General features: G+C 40.3%; 1 protein-coding gene across 4 annotated transcripts; it reads right to left on the bottom strand.

The window, feature by feature from the left end:
* Nucleotides 1–84: 84 nt before the first annotated feature.
* tcf20 (transcription factor 20) lies at nt 85–20,055 on the bottom strand. 4 transcript variants are annotated; one of them, XM_073857885.1, is made up of 6 exons: nt 19,682–20,055; nt 2,208–9,999; nt 1,993–2,086; nt 1,844–1,893; nt 1,399–1,482; nt 85–1,253 (listed from the first exon to the last, which is right to left on the bottom strand). In XM_073857885.1, the coding sequence occupies exons 2-5, from the start codon at nt 9,135–9,137 to the stop codon at nt 1,426–1,428; spliced, it is 7,131 nt and encodes a 2,376-aa protein (XP_073713986.1). In that variant the 5' UTR covers nt 9,138–9,999; nt 19,682–20,055; the 3' UTR covers nt 85–1,253; nt 1,399–1,425. The 4 variants fall into 4 exon arrangements, with proteins under 4 accessions (XP_073713986.1, XP_073713987.1, XP_055051148.2 ...); XM_073857886.1 differs by having other exon boundaries at nt 19,688–20,055; XM_055195173.2 differs by having other exon boundaries at nt 85–1,244; nt 1,393–1,482; nt 19,776–20,055.
* Nucleotides 20,056–20,296: the final 241 nt, after the last annotated feature.

Raw genomic sequence — 20,296 nt, 5'->3', positions numbered from 1 at the left:
TCCCAATAGAGAATCAAATCAACAAATTGTAAACAGAAAATAAAAAAAGAGAGAAAGAGATTCACACAGCAGGGGAAACAAATATTATTCTTTGTAATACTGTATTCATGAGTCAGAAGCATATTAACAGCCTTCTAGTACAACATGTTTTTATATTGGTCATTCTTTTCATTGCGCTTTTCTTTTTGAAAGAATTTTTTAAAAAATTGACAGCAATTGTTCCGAAGATGGAGTTTTGCACACATGCCTATAATTTTTTTTGTCTTGTAATGGCTGAGGAATGTTTGTCTGTCTCACGTGTGGAAACGGAATGGCAGGTGGACGTCTTCTGAAGCATTCTGACTTTACACCGTATGTCATGAGAGCTAAACATCTCACGACAGAAGTCCAGCTTGGACACAGCGCAGTCCTAATGCTTTTGAAAAACACCCTAATGTCTCTTTTATCTCATCGATGGCACAAAAGCCTTTGAGGTGAACAATAAGAACACTTATCAAAAGAACAGACACAAGCATACACACAGCAAAACTTTCTCTCACACACACACACACGCAGGCACACCTTCAAAGGCAATATATGTGTGGTCTCCATGACAACAGTGTCTCTGTGGCAACCGGACCTCGACATTCCACGAGAACGTTCAATGATGTCACATATCCTGGTCCTTCTTCAGACTGTCTGCTCAATGATATGAAGATTCAGTCAAACGCTCAGAATACTGCGTCTGAATCAATGGGTAATATACTGGTTAAAAAAACAATAGTGATGCTTAAAATGATAATGATAATACGAGTTATGATAAAATACTACATAGAACATGTGTAAAAACACTGCCTCGTTCTTCCTTAGTGCCTTCTGGCTTTACACATGGTCCCCTTTCCTCATTTCAGTCTTCCAGGGCACTGTTTAAGAGAATAAACTACTAAAAATAAATGATGGACTCAAAAGTCAAAAGATTTGAAATCTCAATTCAGGTTTCCGAAGGCAGTTAGCGTTTCTTTGTCTTAGAACGTCCGATCTTCTGCTCTGATGGATGTCTGCCCTCTCTTTCATTTTGTTTTGCTTTTATCCACAGAACAGGTGATACGTGGAAAACCTTTTTCCTGTGACATACCATTTTCCAATAGTTAATAGTGTTTTTAGTGAACGTTTTTTACATTCCAAAATGTATCCATGATGACTTCATCTGTAAGCACAATGGTGTCCTGGTTCAGCTGAAACTCACACAGCCAGCGGGATCCTGTCTGGTCTGAGAACATATAGGACACGGGGTACAAGTCAGTGACTCTACAGGAGCAACAGTGTGAAAACCCAATCAGACCTTGTGGTTTTATATCTAACCTTAACTCAACAACATTCAGAACATTTTCTCATGGAATACAGTCTACTCACGTCTGATCTGTGTGTGTCTTGTTTTGTGTATGTTCATCCTCTCTCTGACTGCTCCAGATATGCAGCTCCAGGCTTAGCAATTCTGTTGCTCTGTGGAAACAAAACCAATAAACACATCTTAGCACTACAATAAGCAACAACACTAAATTTAGCTCTGAAAATGAATGTATGTTTACATCCAAAGCGATTTGCATACAATATATGCATACTTTTATTACTTCAGGAATCAAACCCATGACTATTGAGTGATGCTCCAACAATTAATCTACAGGAACAGTGCAGAAAATGCACAAAATAATTTTTTGCATATAATGAACAAGAGGATGAAAGCACTGGAATAAAGTTAATCTGGTGTCGTTTTTCTTCTAGCTCATACAAAATCAGACCCCTAAGCATCCATCAGAATCTCACACTGGATGACATGACATACGCATTGAAGGTGCTCACTTACCTTGTGCTTTGGACACCTCAGTGAAAAGTTGTCTTCATTTAGAGAGCAATCTTTAAGAAGGGGGGAAACCATTTAGCATTTGGTGTCACTCAAAATTTTATTATCCTTTCACAAATACAGGTCTTGACCATGGTGCTTTCATGTCTCACCTGCCTCAATGGCGCAAAGGTAGTGGTACCTATGTGTGCAGCCTTTACTGTAGCAGCCAAGTGTTGAGCCAACCATCTCGCAATGAGAGCAGCTCTGAGAAACAAGCAAATATTCAAAATATTAACACCAACTATTCTTATCCACTGGCAAAAAAAAATGTAAAGCACATTAAATGTTAGATAATACAAAGCAAATTGCAGAAATTTCCACTTACCGCATCCTTAGCACCATCCAGCGCTTCCTGAAGGCCGTACAGTCTCCCATTAACTAAGTACACCCCACTGGTCCAGACGAGGCAGCCCTCATGCACCCACAGCTCTTCAGGGTCTAGGGGCACTAGTGGGAGCTGCGCTAGCTGGGCCATGGGGCCCATGGAGTCCAGGCTGGGAGGGGGAGGCTGGAACGGCAGGGATGCTTTGCTGTTGATGGGTATAGTACGGGGTAAATCTTCACTGGATTTGTGTCTTCTTTTGAAGCGTGGATGGGATGTCAGTTTTCTGTGTTGAGGCCTTTGCTGTGAATCTTCTACCTGCAGTTGCTTCAGTATAATCACACTATCGAGTTCTGGCACTTTTGATGGTCCCAGATCACTTGCCAGTTCTGCCACCTGATCCCAAGTGTGAGTAGTAACTTTGGAGGCCGAGCTGCTGGTCTTAGTATTCTGATAAAGCATTTCCTCACCTACACTGGGGGAGGCAGTGTCAATGGTAGTGGCTGGAGATGTTGAGTTTGTTGCTTGACTTATGGTGCAATCACTATCTGTAGATGACTTGACGTTTTGAGGGTCATGCAATTGTGTATCCTGGGGAGTTGATTCTGTTAAAACTGTCCTATTGAGTCCTGCAGGAGTTGCTCCATGGCAGGACAAGATTTGACGGATCTGAGGTTGATTCTTAGGAAGCTTGGCTGCATACTCAGCAGGGTAAAATGGACCATAAAGATCCCCAAGATTTTTGTAATTGGCCCACTTCTGGCAAAGGCAGCATAACAGACGGCCAGTGTGTCCAGTCTCTGCTGTCACAGGCCCTGGCAGAACAAACCCAGATGTAGGTAGTGTCTTTCCTGACTTCAAAGCAGATTCAACCTGTTCAGATGCCCAATTTTCCTTTGCTCTTTCGTTTTCCTTTTCTCTTTTAACTAGCTGAGATGACAGTGAAGCATTTGATGGGGTATCGGCTTTGGCTCCACCTTTTGATTTTTCATCCTCTCCATTGACTATTGTGCAAACTGCCCCAATCTCTGCTATCTTTTTCTCCACATGTATGTAAGGAGAGAACTTATTATTATTTCTGGCATCTGAGAGTATTCCGCTAAGACCCATGTTTCTCCTGCTGCTGGTTTGAGTGCTCAGCTCTTCTTTGGAAGGCATTCCTCTCCTTCTCCTCTGCCTGCCACCTGAATCAACAGTTTCATTGACCTCTTCTCCCTTTTTCTGTCTATGTCTAGCCGGCTTTACATCCATTTCCGTCTGTGTTTCTTCACTCTCTGCATCCACCTTCACAATCTGGGTTTGAACAGGAGCCTCCGCAGATGGACAGGATTCCTCGTCAGGTGGTGGTGGTGGTGTTTGTGGCACGTCACCGACAATGTCTGAGGCTGGAACACACTGAGGGGCAGCTAAAGGTGAGGTGAGAGTGACTACAGGTATGGAAGTTTCTGAATTGGGAATTTGAGCTTGTGCACGCTTCTGTTTATTCACACTGCCTACTGGTCGTCCTTTTTTCTTACCTGATGGAAAATAACCTTTGGGCACAGTGTTTTCTGATGCTTTAGACTCTGACCTTGCCAACTTGAGAGAGGTCATCTGGTGCTGAGGAGCTTGGGAAAGAAGGTGATGCCCAGGACTCTGATCATGAGCAGTGGGGGTACCATAGTAATCCGCAGTTGCATACTCGTCAAAGCCCATTCCAGATTCTTGTAGTTTCTGCCTAAGCAGGTTAGCAGCCGACTGCTCACTTCGTCTGGTTTCTAGCTGTTGGTAAGTGTTTGTGAACTGCTGTATGTCAGACAATGCAGACGAAGATGGAGGAGGGGATCCCTGTACAGGACAAGGTAATGGAGGTGGTGGTGGCAGGGGTCCAAACAAAGTAAAATCGTCTTTATCATTTTCACCCACCAAAGAGCCTGAAGATCCAGTAGCACCTAATCCAAAGTCAAAATCTTTTGGCAAACCTCTGCTTGAAGTCGCTACAACAGATTTAAGAGACTGAGAATCACAGGAGTAAGTGTCTTCAACTGCTCTAAATGGCATTAGATCATTTAAAGTATGAGCATCATCAAGGTAAGCTAAACAGCCCTCATCTTCATGAGTAACACTAGAAAATGATGCACCACCCTCAGGGTCAGGTGTTTCAGAGGCATAGAGAGATACGTCAGAGTAATTAGAATCTACATGACTATTATTAAAGGCCGTCTTTTTAACACTGGGAGTAATTTTCTGCACGATAGCTTCAAGTTTTAGGCCGCGACCTTTTCTTGGGGGAAGAACCTTTGTTTTGCACTGCAGAGGAGAATTTGTAATGGCTATGGATTGTTGTGTCTGAGGGGATGCTAATTTTGGCTGAGTATCAGCATTAGCAGAACAGTTGTTGCCGACATGTCTAGACTCAGAGTGGGACACAGAAGAATGATAAGATGATCCTGGCCGCTGAACTGGAACATCATGGTGCTGCCTCTTAGCTGGAATAGGAGAAATAAATGATCTAACTCTTCTTCTCATGATTAAGGGGTTCGTTTCTGCAGAAAGTCCAGTTTTGGTAAATCTCTGCCCCTGCTGAATCCCTTGGGGAGCCTTAGTGGTGTGCCCAGCAGGACTGACACCACCATCTGAAGCAACTGAGTGGAAAGATTTGTCAGGTTCTTCTGCACTCCTGTCCGAAATGTCCCCTTCCCTTAGTTTAGGAACAGTATTTGCAATTGGTGGAGAACAAACAAGTTCACGTGAGTCGTGAGTGGGTAGATGTCCAGCTCGTTTTCTTTCTGGATAAGCATCCCACATTTTCATGTCAAAGTGTGAACCAGGATAAGAGTGCTGTCGGGATACGTGATGCTGACTAGACAGAATATCACTTGGATATTGGGACTTGCATTTCTGTTCAGGTAGTCTCTGTGGAACAGGTCTATCCACATCTTTTAGCCTATACCTCTCAGGAGACCAGTCAGGTTGGTCTTGAGGTAAGCTCTGTGAAAATGCTTGTAATTTGTTAGTAGCGGTTGTGGCTTTAGAATATGCCGTGGCTGCGAGGAATGGCCGATGAGGTGTAGAGTTGGAGATCATTTTTGTCCCATCCATAGTGTCACTAAACCCACATGTCCGAAAACCATCAACAGCCTGAGAGTATGACTGGTCCCTTGGTGGTGAGGACAAAAGATTTGAGGATATTTGAGAATGGTATGTCAGGTTACTGGTGGGTTCACCTTTGCTTTTTGCGCGACTCACCCTTTCCAAATCAGAATCAACATCTACAGGGAGACGCAGGGACTTATTTGGATCTTTACTGGATGGTGTGCTACAGTATGCATCAGAATTATGACTTGAATTATCAATCTTTGATGTGTTCTCCTTGTTTTGCTCTTTCTTTGCCTTTGTTTCCTCCTTGCAGCAGTCTTGTTCATTTGAAGATGAAACTGATTGCTGAATGACTGAAGCTCCAGAGGTTCCTCTGTCTCTCTCTGGAGTTGTTAGTCGTGAGGGGGACATGTCACAGATTACTGACCGCCTTCCTGAAGATGATGATGTCTGAGAATGAGTCTGACTGATGTGACCAACTCCACATGCTAATGGTTCAGTTTCTTGTAAAAGCAGTTGTTCCACAGCAGACGGAGAAGTACCATATCTTGATGTTTTTCGATGCTGCAAAGAAAACTCAGCTAAATTAATGTGCTTAGGAGGGGCTCCTGTTGTGAGATCTGATGGCTGATTCATATGGCTGGGTTGGCTGGGAGACAGACTGGTTTTGCCTTTTTCCAAGGAGATTCCATGAGTCAGGTTTGGTCTTTGTGCTTCAGAATCCCAAGTGGGACGAGGCGATGAGCCTAAAACCAACTCTTTATCTGGTCCGTGATTCTGATGTACATTTGGTGATTTTCCAGAGGTCATCTGATTGAACTGGACATTAGGTCCACCCATAACTGGTGGAGGGCCTATTCCATGTGAGCTGAAATTTTCTATCATATTATATGGAAGTCTTGCTTGATAACGATGATGGGATGTATCTTGAGACTGATTATGAACACTAGAGGTCTGATCAGGATGTCCATAACGTCTATCTAAGTGATGGCCTTGGAGGACTTCTTGCAAAAGACTGGGAAACGATTGCTGGAACTGAGAACTGCCATCAAGACCTCTTAATACAACCCCCCTCCCCCCTTCCACAGCAAAAACGCCAGTGTTCTTGCTGGCAACAGATCCGTAGCTGGCCTGGAGCTGATGATAACTTGGGTATCTATTTGTGCCCATTCCACTCCCTGGTCCAGATTTTACTTTGTTCTTTGTGCTAATACAGGCATTGTAATGTGCCTCAGGGTTACTTTGTTTATACAAAATGGTATGAGAATTATTTGAGGGTATGCTTTGGCTGCTTTCTTGTTTAGGTGAAAAATTATATGGTGAAACATATGTTTCCATGTTGATTTCCCCTTCTCCATTGTGATTTCTTGTCTCTCTTAAGATGTTGACATCATTTTGCTCCTCAGGACAGCTGTGTTTATTTGGGTAAGGAGAAACTCCACACCGTGAAGATTTGGCTCCTGTGTGCTTAGTTGATTCAGTGTTCATTTCAGAACGTGCAGAAACAATAACCCCAACACCTCCAACATTATGCTGTTCTGAAATATTGGCATGTTTATTTGGATCCTCAAACTGCTCCGCATTGCCATCAGTTCCTTCTAACTTAGCTTCCTTCTGTATGGGAGAAACAGACCGTAATTCCTTAACACTAGCAAAACTAGTTCCTGAATTTTCCCCATCATAGGAAGGATCTCCCATTTCAACCTCACTTTCTTCACTTTTAATAATCTTTTTCCCTTTCCTTCCACTATTAATATTACCAGGGTCTCTTTCAGCCACACAGTTCGGATATGTTGACAGAGTAGGAGACAAGGGACCCGTAGGATGTAGCTGTTCTTTTGTGCTGGGTTCTGCAGAAGGATGAACTGTTGATGGCGAGGAAGAAGATGAGGAGGAGAGATTTTCTGGTGTCTTTGTTTGAGCAAGCACTGCTGAAGACCTAGCAGCCGGTTGTTTCGGAGCAGCTGAAATAACTCCAGTGTTAACCTGCTGATCTAACTTATGCTCACTATTTTCTAACTGCATCTTGGCCTGTGATGATGGGTAGCTGGGTGGCTCTGATTCATTGCTAGTTCCACTTGCCTGCCTGACTCGTTTACGTTGATCCCCCTTTGTTTCCAGCATCTCAGAACTTTCCTCATTTGATGTAGATGGACCACTGACACTGGAACTTCCACATTTCTTTTGGTTTCCAGATACTAACTGGGATCCCTGCTGTATCAGCACATGATGTGTTCCATCTCTGCTCTTCCTCTGGGACAGCACCGTGTCTGTTAGTAGCATGTGTTGCACTGTATTAGGCAAATTTTCCACTTGAGAGGTCAGTGCATTTAGGCTATTTAGACCAGGATCCTGCAAAAGTTTGTCATGAGGGTAAAGAGAGCCATCTTCTCCTATACTCTCTCCTATACCCCCTCGATGACCTAGACCCACTCGGTTTTGACTCATGGCTGGCTGGCCAGTCCCTGCACTGTTGTTGAAACCAACTGTCTTAGTTCCTAGGCCGCTACCACAGCTACTGATGCTGCTATTAGAGCTGGGAGTTGGGCTCAGCTGAGGTACAGCCTGTGAAAGCCGTCCGTGGCTTAGAGCGCTATGGGTGTTTGAAGGGTGAAATGAAGGCTGCATTTGAGTAACTGTACTGTTCCCTTCTGAAGCCCCCATTAGTGGAGATGAGGAAGAGCTGCAGCTTGGTGACTGTACAGCAGATGGAGCAGGGGAGGGGTTAGATATGGGACTGAAGTTTTGATGAATGCGAGTCTGTTGATTTTGGGAGTGCACAGGAGATTTAGTAAGGTCTTGGGGGTGTTGTGGCGGCAGAGCAGGACTGGAGGGGATAGAGGAACAGGCCTTTTTGATGTGTGCAGGGACATGATGCTGCATTTTGAGGGAAGGATCATAATCTACCACAGTGCTCTGGGAGGCATGCTGAGAGTGAGAAGCAAGCTTGTGAAGGGACTTGGATTGTGGAGAATATGGGGTGTGAGTGGAGGATGAGTAACTTTGGGCCAAATTCTCACAGCTGTTGGAAGCAGAAGAATTTGGATTAGACTGAGTGGGTGAGTTATTCATTTTGGCATCCATGCTGTTGCCACTGCTGCTCACATCGTACCTTTGCAATTGAGAGTTATACAATCCAGTAGAGGTTGTACTAATGGGGACATAGTGTCCATACTGGGAAGGTATTCGGTTTCCAGAAAGAGTGTATGTCCGATGTTGATGTAATCCTTGATGCGAGGCATACTTTTGACCATGCTGTCGTTGCTGCATTTGAAGACCTGATTGTACTGAAGTGTTATGAACCATACTGTATTGCTGGGAGGGAGAAAACGAACCAGAAACACTGCTGCTACTACCCCCAACTCCAGATCCAGCACTGGAGCTGTAGTCCATAGGGTAAGGAGAAATCATTCCAGAAGATGACCCCGATCCAGACAAATGTTGGTACTGGTGAGGTGCATGTCCATCTGTGTTTGAGTACCTAAATCCTGCACCATATCCTCTTCTGCTTCTTTCCCGCCCACTTGCTGAAAAATAATAGTCCATACTTCCCTCCTTACGGTAAGAGTTTACAGTACTGCCACTTTGTGTGGTTCCCTGTGTAATCTCTCCAGTCCCCCTCCTAGATCCATAACCATGTATAGGAGGAGCATGTATAAGATGCTGTTGGGTTCGCAAGTGCAGATGCTGCCCGTGACTCTGCAGGTTAGGTTGAGCTTGCTGCATAGCAGCATAGTCCTCTGAGGATCTGGGGGAAAGATCTGAAGTGTGCGACTGATACGGAGAACTGACAATGCTTCCTCCCCGGCTAAATCCTGGATGAAGAGGTAATGGACTATTGGGAAAATTCTGCATTTTCTGCAGTTTGGATAAGCAGTCACTGTCGATTTTCTAATTAAAAGGATCCCAATGGCAAACTGGAATGTTCTGTTTTAGCTTTGCCAGATGCAAAAAAATCATATAAGCATGACTTTACATTGAAGATTACAATAAAGTGAAATGTAGCCACATCTGAAGCAGCAATGCAGGAGAGACCAGCAAAGGTCTGCTGACTAGAAATTTTACAAAATAAGCAGAATAAATATGCTGCTTGAATTACAGATGTAAATTATAAACAGTATAGCAGCAGCACATTCGATAACAGAAATTGAGTCACTTGATTGCAACTATGTGACTTGGCACTAGATCCAAAGAGCTATGTAAAATGATATCAGGTTTAGCGTTGTCACACACAGTCTCTCCCTCTCTGTCAGCCAGAATTTAAAAAAAAAATATTCCATCAAAAAAACACCTCAATTAAGTCTTTGCTCTGTGGTAACTGTGCAAATGTATGTGTGTAGCAGCCACACAGTGAAATTAAAAAAGTTCATTGACAAAATGTTTGGCACGAATATTCACAGAAGCTACAAATGATAAAGATCAAGTTCATGGTCGTGATTCTTTTTCATATTTCCTGTGTAATGGGGATTTGACGCTTTCTCCAGTCATGTTTCATTGAAATCTTTGCTACCAGACATTGCTCAGCTTTGTCCAAACATAGGACTTTCCCCATATTAGCTATGAACTCCAGCAGGATCCATTTTTTTTTATTTGTTTCTTTGCTCATCCATTATTGTAAGGTATTTTTCATTGTTGGTGGTCCATGGCCAGCGTCACATCATCCAGTTGCTTTTTCAGTTCCGTCCTCTCAATGTGATCATTTCTTTTTTACAATGGTCTGAAAATAAAGAAAAACACAGCACATAAACAATCCACATTCTATATTCATAAGTCATAAAAATTCAAATAACAACTCGGGTGCATTCGGTCTAATGTCAGTTTACATTTAAATGTAGCTCTTTAACTTCTGCTTTTAGTTCCTTAAATATTTAAGTTTAAGGAAAATATTTTGCAGATGGAGAGCAGCAAAACACCACTTTCTTCAAAAATGAGAAAATTATTGTAACCCTATGATCACGACATGCATTATACGTTCATCAAATACATTTGCGTCAAATCCACTAAGTCCCATCCTTAAGGCATTCGAAAATAACGTTTCAGCAGAATCCATTAATACTCTGATAAAAATGCTAATAAAAAATAAATCATTCCAGACGCACTTTTTGCATCTGAGCTCTTTAAATACAACCTAATTGTAAAGTGTTACAATAACATTTTACCATGTGGAAGAAAAGTTTAGGGATGGGCAAGAGTAATCGATTGCTTGAGTACTCGAACATGGCATCGATGATCGATCACAAAAACGATGATCGTGTGGGTTTATTTTTTTATGGTTATGGTGGCATTTGGATATTTTGTAGCTTAACGTTATGAAGCTTGTGCTTTAACTGGACGTGTTTTAAAGCGCACTGATGCACATCCACAATGGGAGTTAAACTTTCTGTCCAGTAAATAACTCCAGTTTAAGTCTTGCATTTTGTGCAGATATATGCACGCTGTATAATACATTTATGTTATATAAGGCTTAATATTAAAGGGGCCATTTGTAAGAATTGAGGTAAAAGATTTTAAAAAATGAGCTACATGCATCAAAAGAATGAGAAGAAATAAGGGCAAAGATGTCATAAAAAAATGACAAGGTATAGTGCTGCAGAGATATCAATCTGAATTAGCATGCTAAATTACTAGCTACACCCCGACAGGTGTCGTAATACCAGTTTCGACCATGGGAGGCGGTATGCGGGCCACGTACATAACCGCCAGCCAAACTGCAATACACGAATAAGTCGCACGTGTGGGAGTACAGCCCTCTACTACCGCTGCGTCCGAAAACTAAGGCAGCTGACTTGTTGCCTCGTTGCCTCATCAGGCAATGACTCAAGAGGCATGAAGGCAGCTCAGAGAAATGCAATTCGAACAGCCATGGATTCGGACTGACGAGAAGCGCAATGACTATCGCATGCAAATTATCGCGCATCCTTAGCTGTTAGCGTTTAATAGCTCTACCCACGGATCCGATCCGGTTTTCACCCGTTATCTACCAACCTGATGCTAAAATGTAACATTAGCTAAGAAGCTTGAAATGTCTTCGATGATAATGAACACCAAATGGACGCACGAAACGTAGCGGAAAACATTGCAATGTTAATGAGACCAAATGTTTTTTTTTTGGTGACTAATGATAACTTACTTATATCAAACTTGATATATGCTGCTAAATTAGCAGCTGCTAATTTAAAATAGACCAACTCACTTTCTGGAGGTATACTGCACCCATCTTTTTGGAGTGTGGACTATGAATTGATTTTTTTTGGGCGGACATTTCAAATGGCCCCTTTAAGTAGAGTGCATTACAACGGTATCAAGGTCAAGGTCAAGGCCACTTTATTATCCCCGAGGGGCAATTTGGATTACAGCACGCAGTAACACATAAACAAATATACAAATCAACATCAATAAATAGACAAATAACAATTAACATCACCACAGTACTACATAATTTAAAGGATGCTGTTAACAATAGGAATAACAGACGGGATAAATGACTTCCTCAGTCTATTTGTTTTGCATCTCATCAGACTGTATCTGCGCCCAGAGGGTAGCAACCGAAATTCACCCCATAAGGGATCACTCGGGTCAGCCAGAATATGAACATACAAAGAGTTTTTACTGTTTTTGGATCAGTAGATGCTTAAGTGTTTTATAAGATGGGTAGGAGCACCACCTAGTAGATAATAGCGGAAAAAAAGATTGCCATAAAAACACGTCAGGGAAGCATTATTGGCAGGAAAGCGTTTTCTCTTAATTGACGAGATAACTAGTCTAGGGCTGTCACAATGATTAAATAGTCATCTCATCGTGATTCTTTGACCTCATCATGATGATTTCAGATCACCGCAATAATTGCATATCTCTCAAAAAACAAAAAAACCACAAGGGGAGCTGCAGGATCTGTATAAATGAGACAGTATCAGATGGATTAGTAGGATTGGCTACTATTTAAGGCCTCTTCTGTCAGTTTTTTGTTGATTGCATTTATTTTTCAGTTATTTTTCAGACACTTTTTGTGTTTATTACTTATGAAGAATTTGCAGTTTTTTTAAATATATATTTATTAAATAATTACTTTTAAATATGTGTTATGTGTATTATTAATATTTACTGCCAGGTAAACCTTGCAAAAGATTTCATTTAAATAACCACAACAATGTGTGAAAATTATTTCATGAACAAACAAAAAAAATGTATGAGAATTAAAGGGTTAGTTCATCCAAAAATTAAAATAATGTCATTAATGACTCACCCTCATGTTGTTCCAAACCCTTAAGACCTCCGATCATCTTTGGAAACACAGTTTTAGATGTTTTAGATTTAGTCCGAAAGCTTTCTGACCCTCCATTGAAAATGTATGTACGGTATACTGTCCATGTCCAGAAAGGTAATAAAAACATCATCAAAGTAGCTTCGTTTACAGTCTGAGGGAGACGCACGCTGTATTCAAGCTATTCCACATTGTTTGTATATTGCTATATTTTTTAACTGCAGTGTGGTGAACAAAGTTTCACAACAGACCCGGAAAAGAAGACAATGCTGAAAAAAGTTGTAATTTGTGTTATTTTTGGACCAAATTGTATCTTCAATGCTTCAACACATTCTAACTGACCCACTGATGTTACATGGACTACTTTGATGTTTTCACCATCTCTCTGGACATGGACAGTATACCGTACATAGATTTTCAATGGATGGTCAGAAAGCTCTCGGACCAAATCCAAAACATCCGAAACCGTGCTCCGAGGACGAACGGAGGTACCACGAGCCCGGAACAACACGACAGTGAGTCACCAATGACATCACTTCCATTCCTGAATGAACCAACCCCCTAAATGTCAAAGCAATAAAAGAGTCAACTTATCATCACAATTTATTAGACCATTAACCATCAGCCAAATTTCATAATCGTTAAAGCCCTCATTTGCGGAGAAAGAGTTAAGATTATATAAAGAGGCAGAAACAAGGTAAGTGCTCATCAGGTCTTAAAGAGACAGTCACATAATTAACCTACAACTAATGCCAATGCAACACCTTTATGTGTAACTTTATTCTTTTTTTATATATATTCTTGTAATGTCTTTATTTGTTCTCATTTTATGTTTCTCACCCCTTTCTTTTGCTGATCCAAAAAATTATCCAATTTGTGGCTTAAAAAATGCAATATGATCCGAACTGTGAGTTTTGAGATCATTTCACCACTACAAACTTAGTCAAAACGTTATATAGTCAAGAAATAAAATAATAATAATAATTATACATCATCTAGATAAGTCGTTTTAATAACACTTTCTATGTAGCCAGTATTTATAAAGCATTATTATATGCATAATATATGTTAATGCCTTATTAACAACCTTATATTTTATTGTATCGTCTAATAAATAATCATAAATACACTTACTTATTTGTACACTTACACATGTATTTGAACGTATTTCCTAAACTGCTGCTTGATTGGTCAGAATCAACGTGCGCAAAATTCCAACGGAACCCCCGGAAGTAAACAAAAGAAGGATAATACAGCAGACACCATGAACAGACGGCTGCGCGCTGTAATTATGTCCGTGGTTGTTATACATAGTTTGTATACAGCACTCTAGACAAACTGTTCATTTTCAGAATGAATCGCAGATGCGGCTTGAAAACAACGGTTTAATGCACTACAAACGACGAAGACACCAAATGTCCGAGGCTCCGCCCGCACCTCCTCACAACGTCAGGTATGTACGCGATTTGTCATTGTGCTAATATTGCTAATTGAAACGGTCAACAAACACTTCCTCATCCGATAATGCACTGCGCAGCTGACTACGGCAGCTGGTTTAGTCCAAAATGCGCAGTATTTTTGCAGTTAGGTCGGTTAGATCTCAGATCGTGTTCTCACCACAAACGAACCGCTCTAGAGTTCGTTTGAAAGCGTACCAAGGTCCGCTTGTTTAGAGTTCGATTGCTGCATTCTCACCAGTCCAAACGAACCGCACCAATGGAGCAATCAAACTCTGGTACGATTCAATTGAACTAAACAAGATAGGTGTGAAAACACCCAAACTCTGCTTAGTTACTATAATTATAGGACTGTTTTCACAAACAAGGCTTAGCTAAAGTCAGGACTAAAACTTTCCTAAATGTTTAAAAAGATGCCTTAGAAAAAGACGTTACTGGTGTGTATCTTGAGACAAATCAATGGCACTGGCATATTTTTAAAAAGGTTGACCGATTTTGCTATAGGCAAAAATCCATTCCAATAGTTGTTCCGAGTCCCATCTGTTGTTGAAGTTATATGGAGAGAATACCTAACCCCATCATCATATAGTGCGAGAGCGGCCTCCAGAGGCAGAGTTACCTCGTGGAGCTTGTTTTTCACGCGTGAGGCAGCACGCAGAGAGCGTCCCCAGGTCAGATGCACATTTAAAATGCAAACTGTGGTAGGTATACAGTACATTAGAGTGCATGTTGTCATATCATCTTAAAGTAACTAATGATGCATTAGCAGACAACCAACATCAGGAGCCCAAGTTTTTCAGGATGACAGGAAGCTAACCTAACAGTTACACAAAAATACACGCAAATAAATCCAACCCAAATGTTCATTGTCATGATTATTACCATCTACTTGCATTAGTTTATATCCAGTTGGTTACTTTTATCCATGATTTAGCCAGCTAAGCTACATATTTTAAGGATGTTCCCAGACCTGTATTAGGGCTGCACGATAACGTGCATCTCGTCAGTAAAGCCTGTTCCTTGATTAGTTATAAATCGCATTCAGCTGCTTTCAGATGGAGCGGCATTTATTACACAGAGCCATAGTTCACTAACAAGCGGGAAAATATCACATTCATAATTGTGGATGAATCATAAAAGTGCTATATAAATGTAACAAATTATTAATTTATTATTATTTTATACAACGGGTCTGTTGAAATCTGCATTCTGATTGGCTGAGAAATGTTCTATGGGTGTTGATTATTTTTCTGTAAACCGCACACTCCGCTTTGCGTCGTGCCGCATTACCACCTTGGTGTGCATTATTTTCTTATAATTCAATGGCCCATCGTCAATTATTCCTTACATAATTGAGTCGGATTGCTTTCATACTCGTAGAGAACCGTTCCAGAGTTTGTTTGCAATCAGGCTGAGACCACCTTGTTCAGATTGTCTCAGGTCAGTTGTTTTGGTGTGGATCCGAGCGCAATTGCAGTGTTCACATATGCCTAAACGAACCATATCAAGAGAGAAAACGCACCAGGTTTTGAAACAAAGGCTCATGTCTGAAAACACCCTTACGGCGCTTTTCAATTGCATAGTAGTCGACGCACTCCGCTAAGTTGCAAAAATGTTGTGCATACATGCAGACGTTTGCGTCGCGGATGTGCTGCCACAAACTGCAAGGAAAACACTGGTATGGTGTTCCTGATTATGAGCCTGTGGATGGTTTTCATTTTCATTTAGTTAGGTAAAGCAAATCTTGAGGTTAGCAATGACACCGGTAGTGACAATTCTCTCAGAACAATCAGTTATCTTCAGTGATTTCTCCTCACATTTTAGTATCAGCTCAGATCTCTTGGTGGTACTAAAAAAATTTATCTGGTACTACGTACTGCACCTAGTGGAAAATCCCCTAAAATTAAGCTGGCCCAAAACATGGGGTACTATGCAATGGAAAAGCACAATTAGTAAATAATGTGAGAAAGCAAACTATAGGCATTAACATGTCCAACAAATCAAACTCTGATTTCACTTTCTTTTTTTATTAAGATTGCAATACATCTTTTGTTATTTTGATTAGATAATCTTAGATAAGCGTTTATTCATTTAAGTCAGGTTTTTTTACTCCTAGGAGTTTTGGAATCATGGAATCCAAGCAACGCGGAATGTCACGGAATTTGGCAAATTTTGGATTCATTCATTTCAAAACCCATGACTCATATCAAATGCTAGTTTTTTGACATATTTTTTTAATAAAACTATGTCAAAAACTAGCATTTGATAATAAATAAATTACAGAAATACGCAGAAACATTTTTACTTTTGTGTTAAGCTGGACATAAAGAAAGGTACAACCGTCAGACCCCGGGACACAGCAGACTAAAAAGGCACAGTTCTTCCCGGAGACGTGTTCGCTAGCAAGACGGACAACACAACACTCTTCATCATAGATTGTTAACTGACAATTTCACAACTAAAATATTTACATTTAATACAAATGCCGGAAAAAAAACGATGAGTATATGAGTCTTATGATTAAATAAAGACTGATTGTCAGTAGCATGGTTGAAGGACATTGTGGTCACAGTGATAGACAAAATACATTTTGACCTGTGTGTCATTTTAAATAAAACTTTCAATAAATTGTTGTTAAGTTTCACTCGGTTAATGTTTTCAATTGATTAGGGTTTAATTGCGGAAATTAAAATGTAACCATTAAAACCAGAATCCAGAAATATTTAAATGGAAAACACAGAATTTGAGAATAAATGGCCCTAGGCTTGCATCAGTAAAAAACACTATCGGTCAACCTATATATTTTAAGATCTGTCAGTGGAAGTTATCTTCAGATGAGATAGTTCAAACATGCGTGTTAGTCTAAAGCACTATTCGGACGGGATTAGTTTTCCAAACGACGTTTGAGTTTCAACGTGTCCCCCAGGACGTCTGTGATTTTATGTACCGATTCCGACGGGATTAAAATGATGCAGGCTATTCCAGAGATGGGAGTGTCTGTTCTGTTTCATGCATTTGGGCGTTGCAGTAGCACGTGCTCTGTATATGCGTGTTTGTAATGTTTAATATTTTGCTTTAAATGTAAAATTATGACAGAACAGTTAATTTATTAATTTAATTTTTACAAATCAAAATAAAATATACAAGTCCTACTAAAGTAACGTTAACCTACGTGTTTTATATAACTGTCTGCTTATAACAAACACAAATAAATTAAGAAATAATGATTAATAACAATTTATTGTCTTTATTAATTAAAGGCGGAGTCCATGATGTTTGAAAGCCAATGTTGATATTTGAAATCACCTAAACAAACACGCCCCTCCCCCAATAGAATCTGGACCTTGTGTTGATAGACCCGCCCCACACATACGCATTGATTTGATTGGCTATAAGTGTGTTTTGGTAGTTCGCCCGTCTCCTTTTCCAAACCGTTTTTCAAACATCGTGGACTCCGCCTTTAACATTACCATTCCGGAGTTGAACAACTTAATGTTATTACAGTGGCCAGTCTTAACAGTGTTTGATATTCAGCTCGTCTTGATTTAATTATTGTATTTAGCTCAATGCGAAAGACATTCATATCTGAATGAATGGGACTCAGGAAATACAAGATACGCGCATTAGTAAGACCTAACGGCAGATCACGTTGGCCAAAACACGAAATGAACCGCGTTTTCAAAAGATATTGCGGGCAAACACAGACATTTGCATTCGGACGGGATTAAATTTCTCAGAGGACCTCGGAGTTCGGCGAAAAACAGTAGGTAAATTGCTCTGGAGTTTTTACGGAGGTCGTCAGAGAAAAACACAGACATGGCCGATTCGGACGGGATTAAAAACACAGAGGACCTCTGAGAAGCACGATTTTCTCAGAGGTTCCCCGTGTCAAACTAATCCTGTCCAAATAAGGCTTTAGACTAGGCAAAAACAAATGTAAAGTCTACTTATAAACATCCACTAACCTTTATAATGTAAGTGATCTTTTTCAGCTTTAAAGTCTCATCATAAACTGTCATAAGATTTTATATATTGATTAAACATAGTTACACTACCTATCCAATCCCATGCAAAGCTTAGAATACCTAGCCTTGCCTGACCAGCTAAACAAAGTGTCTAAAACTACTCTAAAACCAGCCTGCTAAAACCAGATTGGAAAACCACCTAAACCAGCCATCTGTTTTTTGGTAGGGCCAACTCACAACTTTAAGCTGACTGAAAACATGCATAAACGGTTTTGAAATTCAAATAACAATTAGGCAAATCTTTCACATTCTTTACTAACTACTTGTTTAATAAGTAAACTGGACAAGGAGCCAAATCTGTATTTAGTTTTTGATTTCTTGCTGCCTGAAATCTCTGATAAAACAAAAATAACAGAGAGAACGGGTTCACTGAATCCTCTTTAAATGACACACTCAGACACTTAATGGGATCATAGGACACAGTATATAAGTCATGTCATTAAATAAATAGTTAAAAAAGCCAATCTGATGCAGTAAGATTTTTGAATTGCCCCAACAATTGTTTTAATGTTAAGCCGACATAAATCTTTTTGTTTATGCAGTGTTGAATTTTATTTTGCTAATCAAGCTGACAAGTTCACCCATAAAAAAAACTAAATCAAGTAACAGTTTTAGATGCACTTAAGTCTGTGTCGTCATACTGTACCCATAGACCTCAACACTGACTGAACAACACACAAAACTCAAACATGATGATGACAACCAACAACAACACATAAAACAAGAAACCCTAAAATCTTAATCCGTTTTAAAAATATAAACCACTAAATTGAACATCTTTTAAACCCTTATTTAATGTAAAACACAGATGACATTATTGTAGTCTGGGCAAACACTTACTTAAACAAGCATTTACATATTTCAGACACAGTTTAATCCTATTATACATAAATCAATATATAGATTAAAGACTTCTACAAAAAATATTTGTTTAAATTACTTTATCACCATTTTGAAGGAAAGGATTTTATAAATGCAGTCTTCTGTACTGTTAACAAAAACTGTTGTGACTGCACATAAACACACACGTGAGTGAGTGAGTGAGTGAGTGTTTGTTTGTTTGTTGTTGTTGTTGTGTGCAGGTAATGTGTATACATAAGTGTTTGTGTATACATAAGTGTTTGTATGTGAGGTTAGGATCAGTGATGTTCTTCACACTAAACAATGTCTGTAAAACCCTTTCATTCGACCTTTTTTTTTTACCTTAGATTCATTAAAAATGCTAATAATAATAAAATAATCATAATAATAATAATAAAATCATAATAATAATAATAATAATGCAAGTTTCACGCCAGTTTCCAGTTCCACTATGACCGAGTGTTTATTAGATTCAATCTCAATCTGGCATTAATGATGGAGTTACGTTACATGATATTGAGTCAGAACAATCGAGAAATGAAAAGCCCTCCATCCATAATCAGCAACATCATCACAGCCACGAGATCATTTCTGCATTTTATTTTCTTCTTGAATGCACATTAGCTTTAGCTCTTTAGCTTGCCTGCACAAATACTAAATCCATAAGCAAAATCTTTAGCTTTATAAACGCGTCAGAAAGAAACGTGTAACGCGACACACACACCGCCAGAGATTGAGTGAAAATAAAGAGGATTGTGAGGGGAAATGATGAAGATTATGATTGAAATCACTCACACACACCGTCAGCGTGATGCTGGAAACCGACAGAAACGCCACACAAGAGCGCAAACGTCAACACAAATGTCTGGTAATATGACGATGTTTTTACCGGACAGGCCCGTCTGATCTCCACGGGCTCGAGTCCCACGGCCCGCCGCTCCCCCCGCACCGACCCGCGGCTCACGCGTCGCGCACTACCGCCTCACGGAACCGACCGGGCCTCAGTATCCGACGAACACGAACCCGTTTCTCTCCTGCCGTTTTTTTTCTTTTGTCTTTCTCACGTCAGGAAACGAACGAGAGGAGCTCGAGCGGTCCACGCGCTCCCGCCCCCCTCACGCGCGCACCGCATCCATCACGCAGACGCGTGTGACGCGACAACAACGCGATGCCACATCTGTAGTGATTTACAGATGCTTCAGATTCCCGAACATTATTATATTGAAAGAGTGAGTCAGCCAAAACTGATGAATATCAATTATTATCATCTGTATGATTGTTCCACTATTTTAATTTTTTAATGTGAGTAAACTAAATATGTAAAACAGATTTCTGGTTGTGTGTTGATGCATCAGGATCTATTCTTTTTTTGTACTTTATTTTTTAATTATTTTTTTGGTGTAAATTATG

Source organism: Misgurnus anguillicaudatus, chromosome 19 (genome assembly GCF_027580225.2).
Source record: "Misgurnus anguillicaudatus chromosome 19, ASM2758022v2, whole genome shotgun sequence".
NCBI classification, from domain to species: domain Eukaryota; kingdom Metazoa; phylum Chordata; class Actinopteri; order Cypriniformes; family Cobitidae; genus Misgurnus; species Misgurnus anguillicaudatus.
Note: the sequence above shows the minus strand (reverse complement) of the source record. Positions and strands in the feature narration are given on the sequence as shown.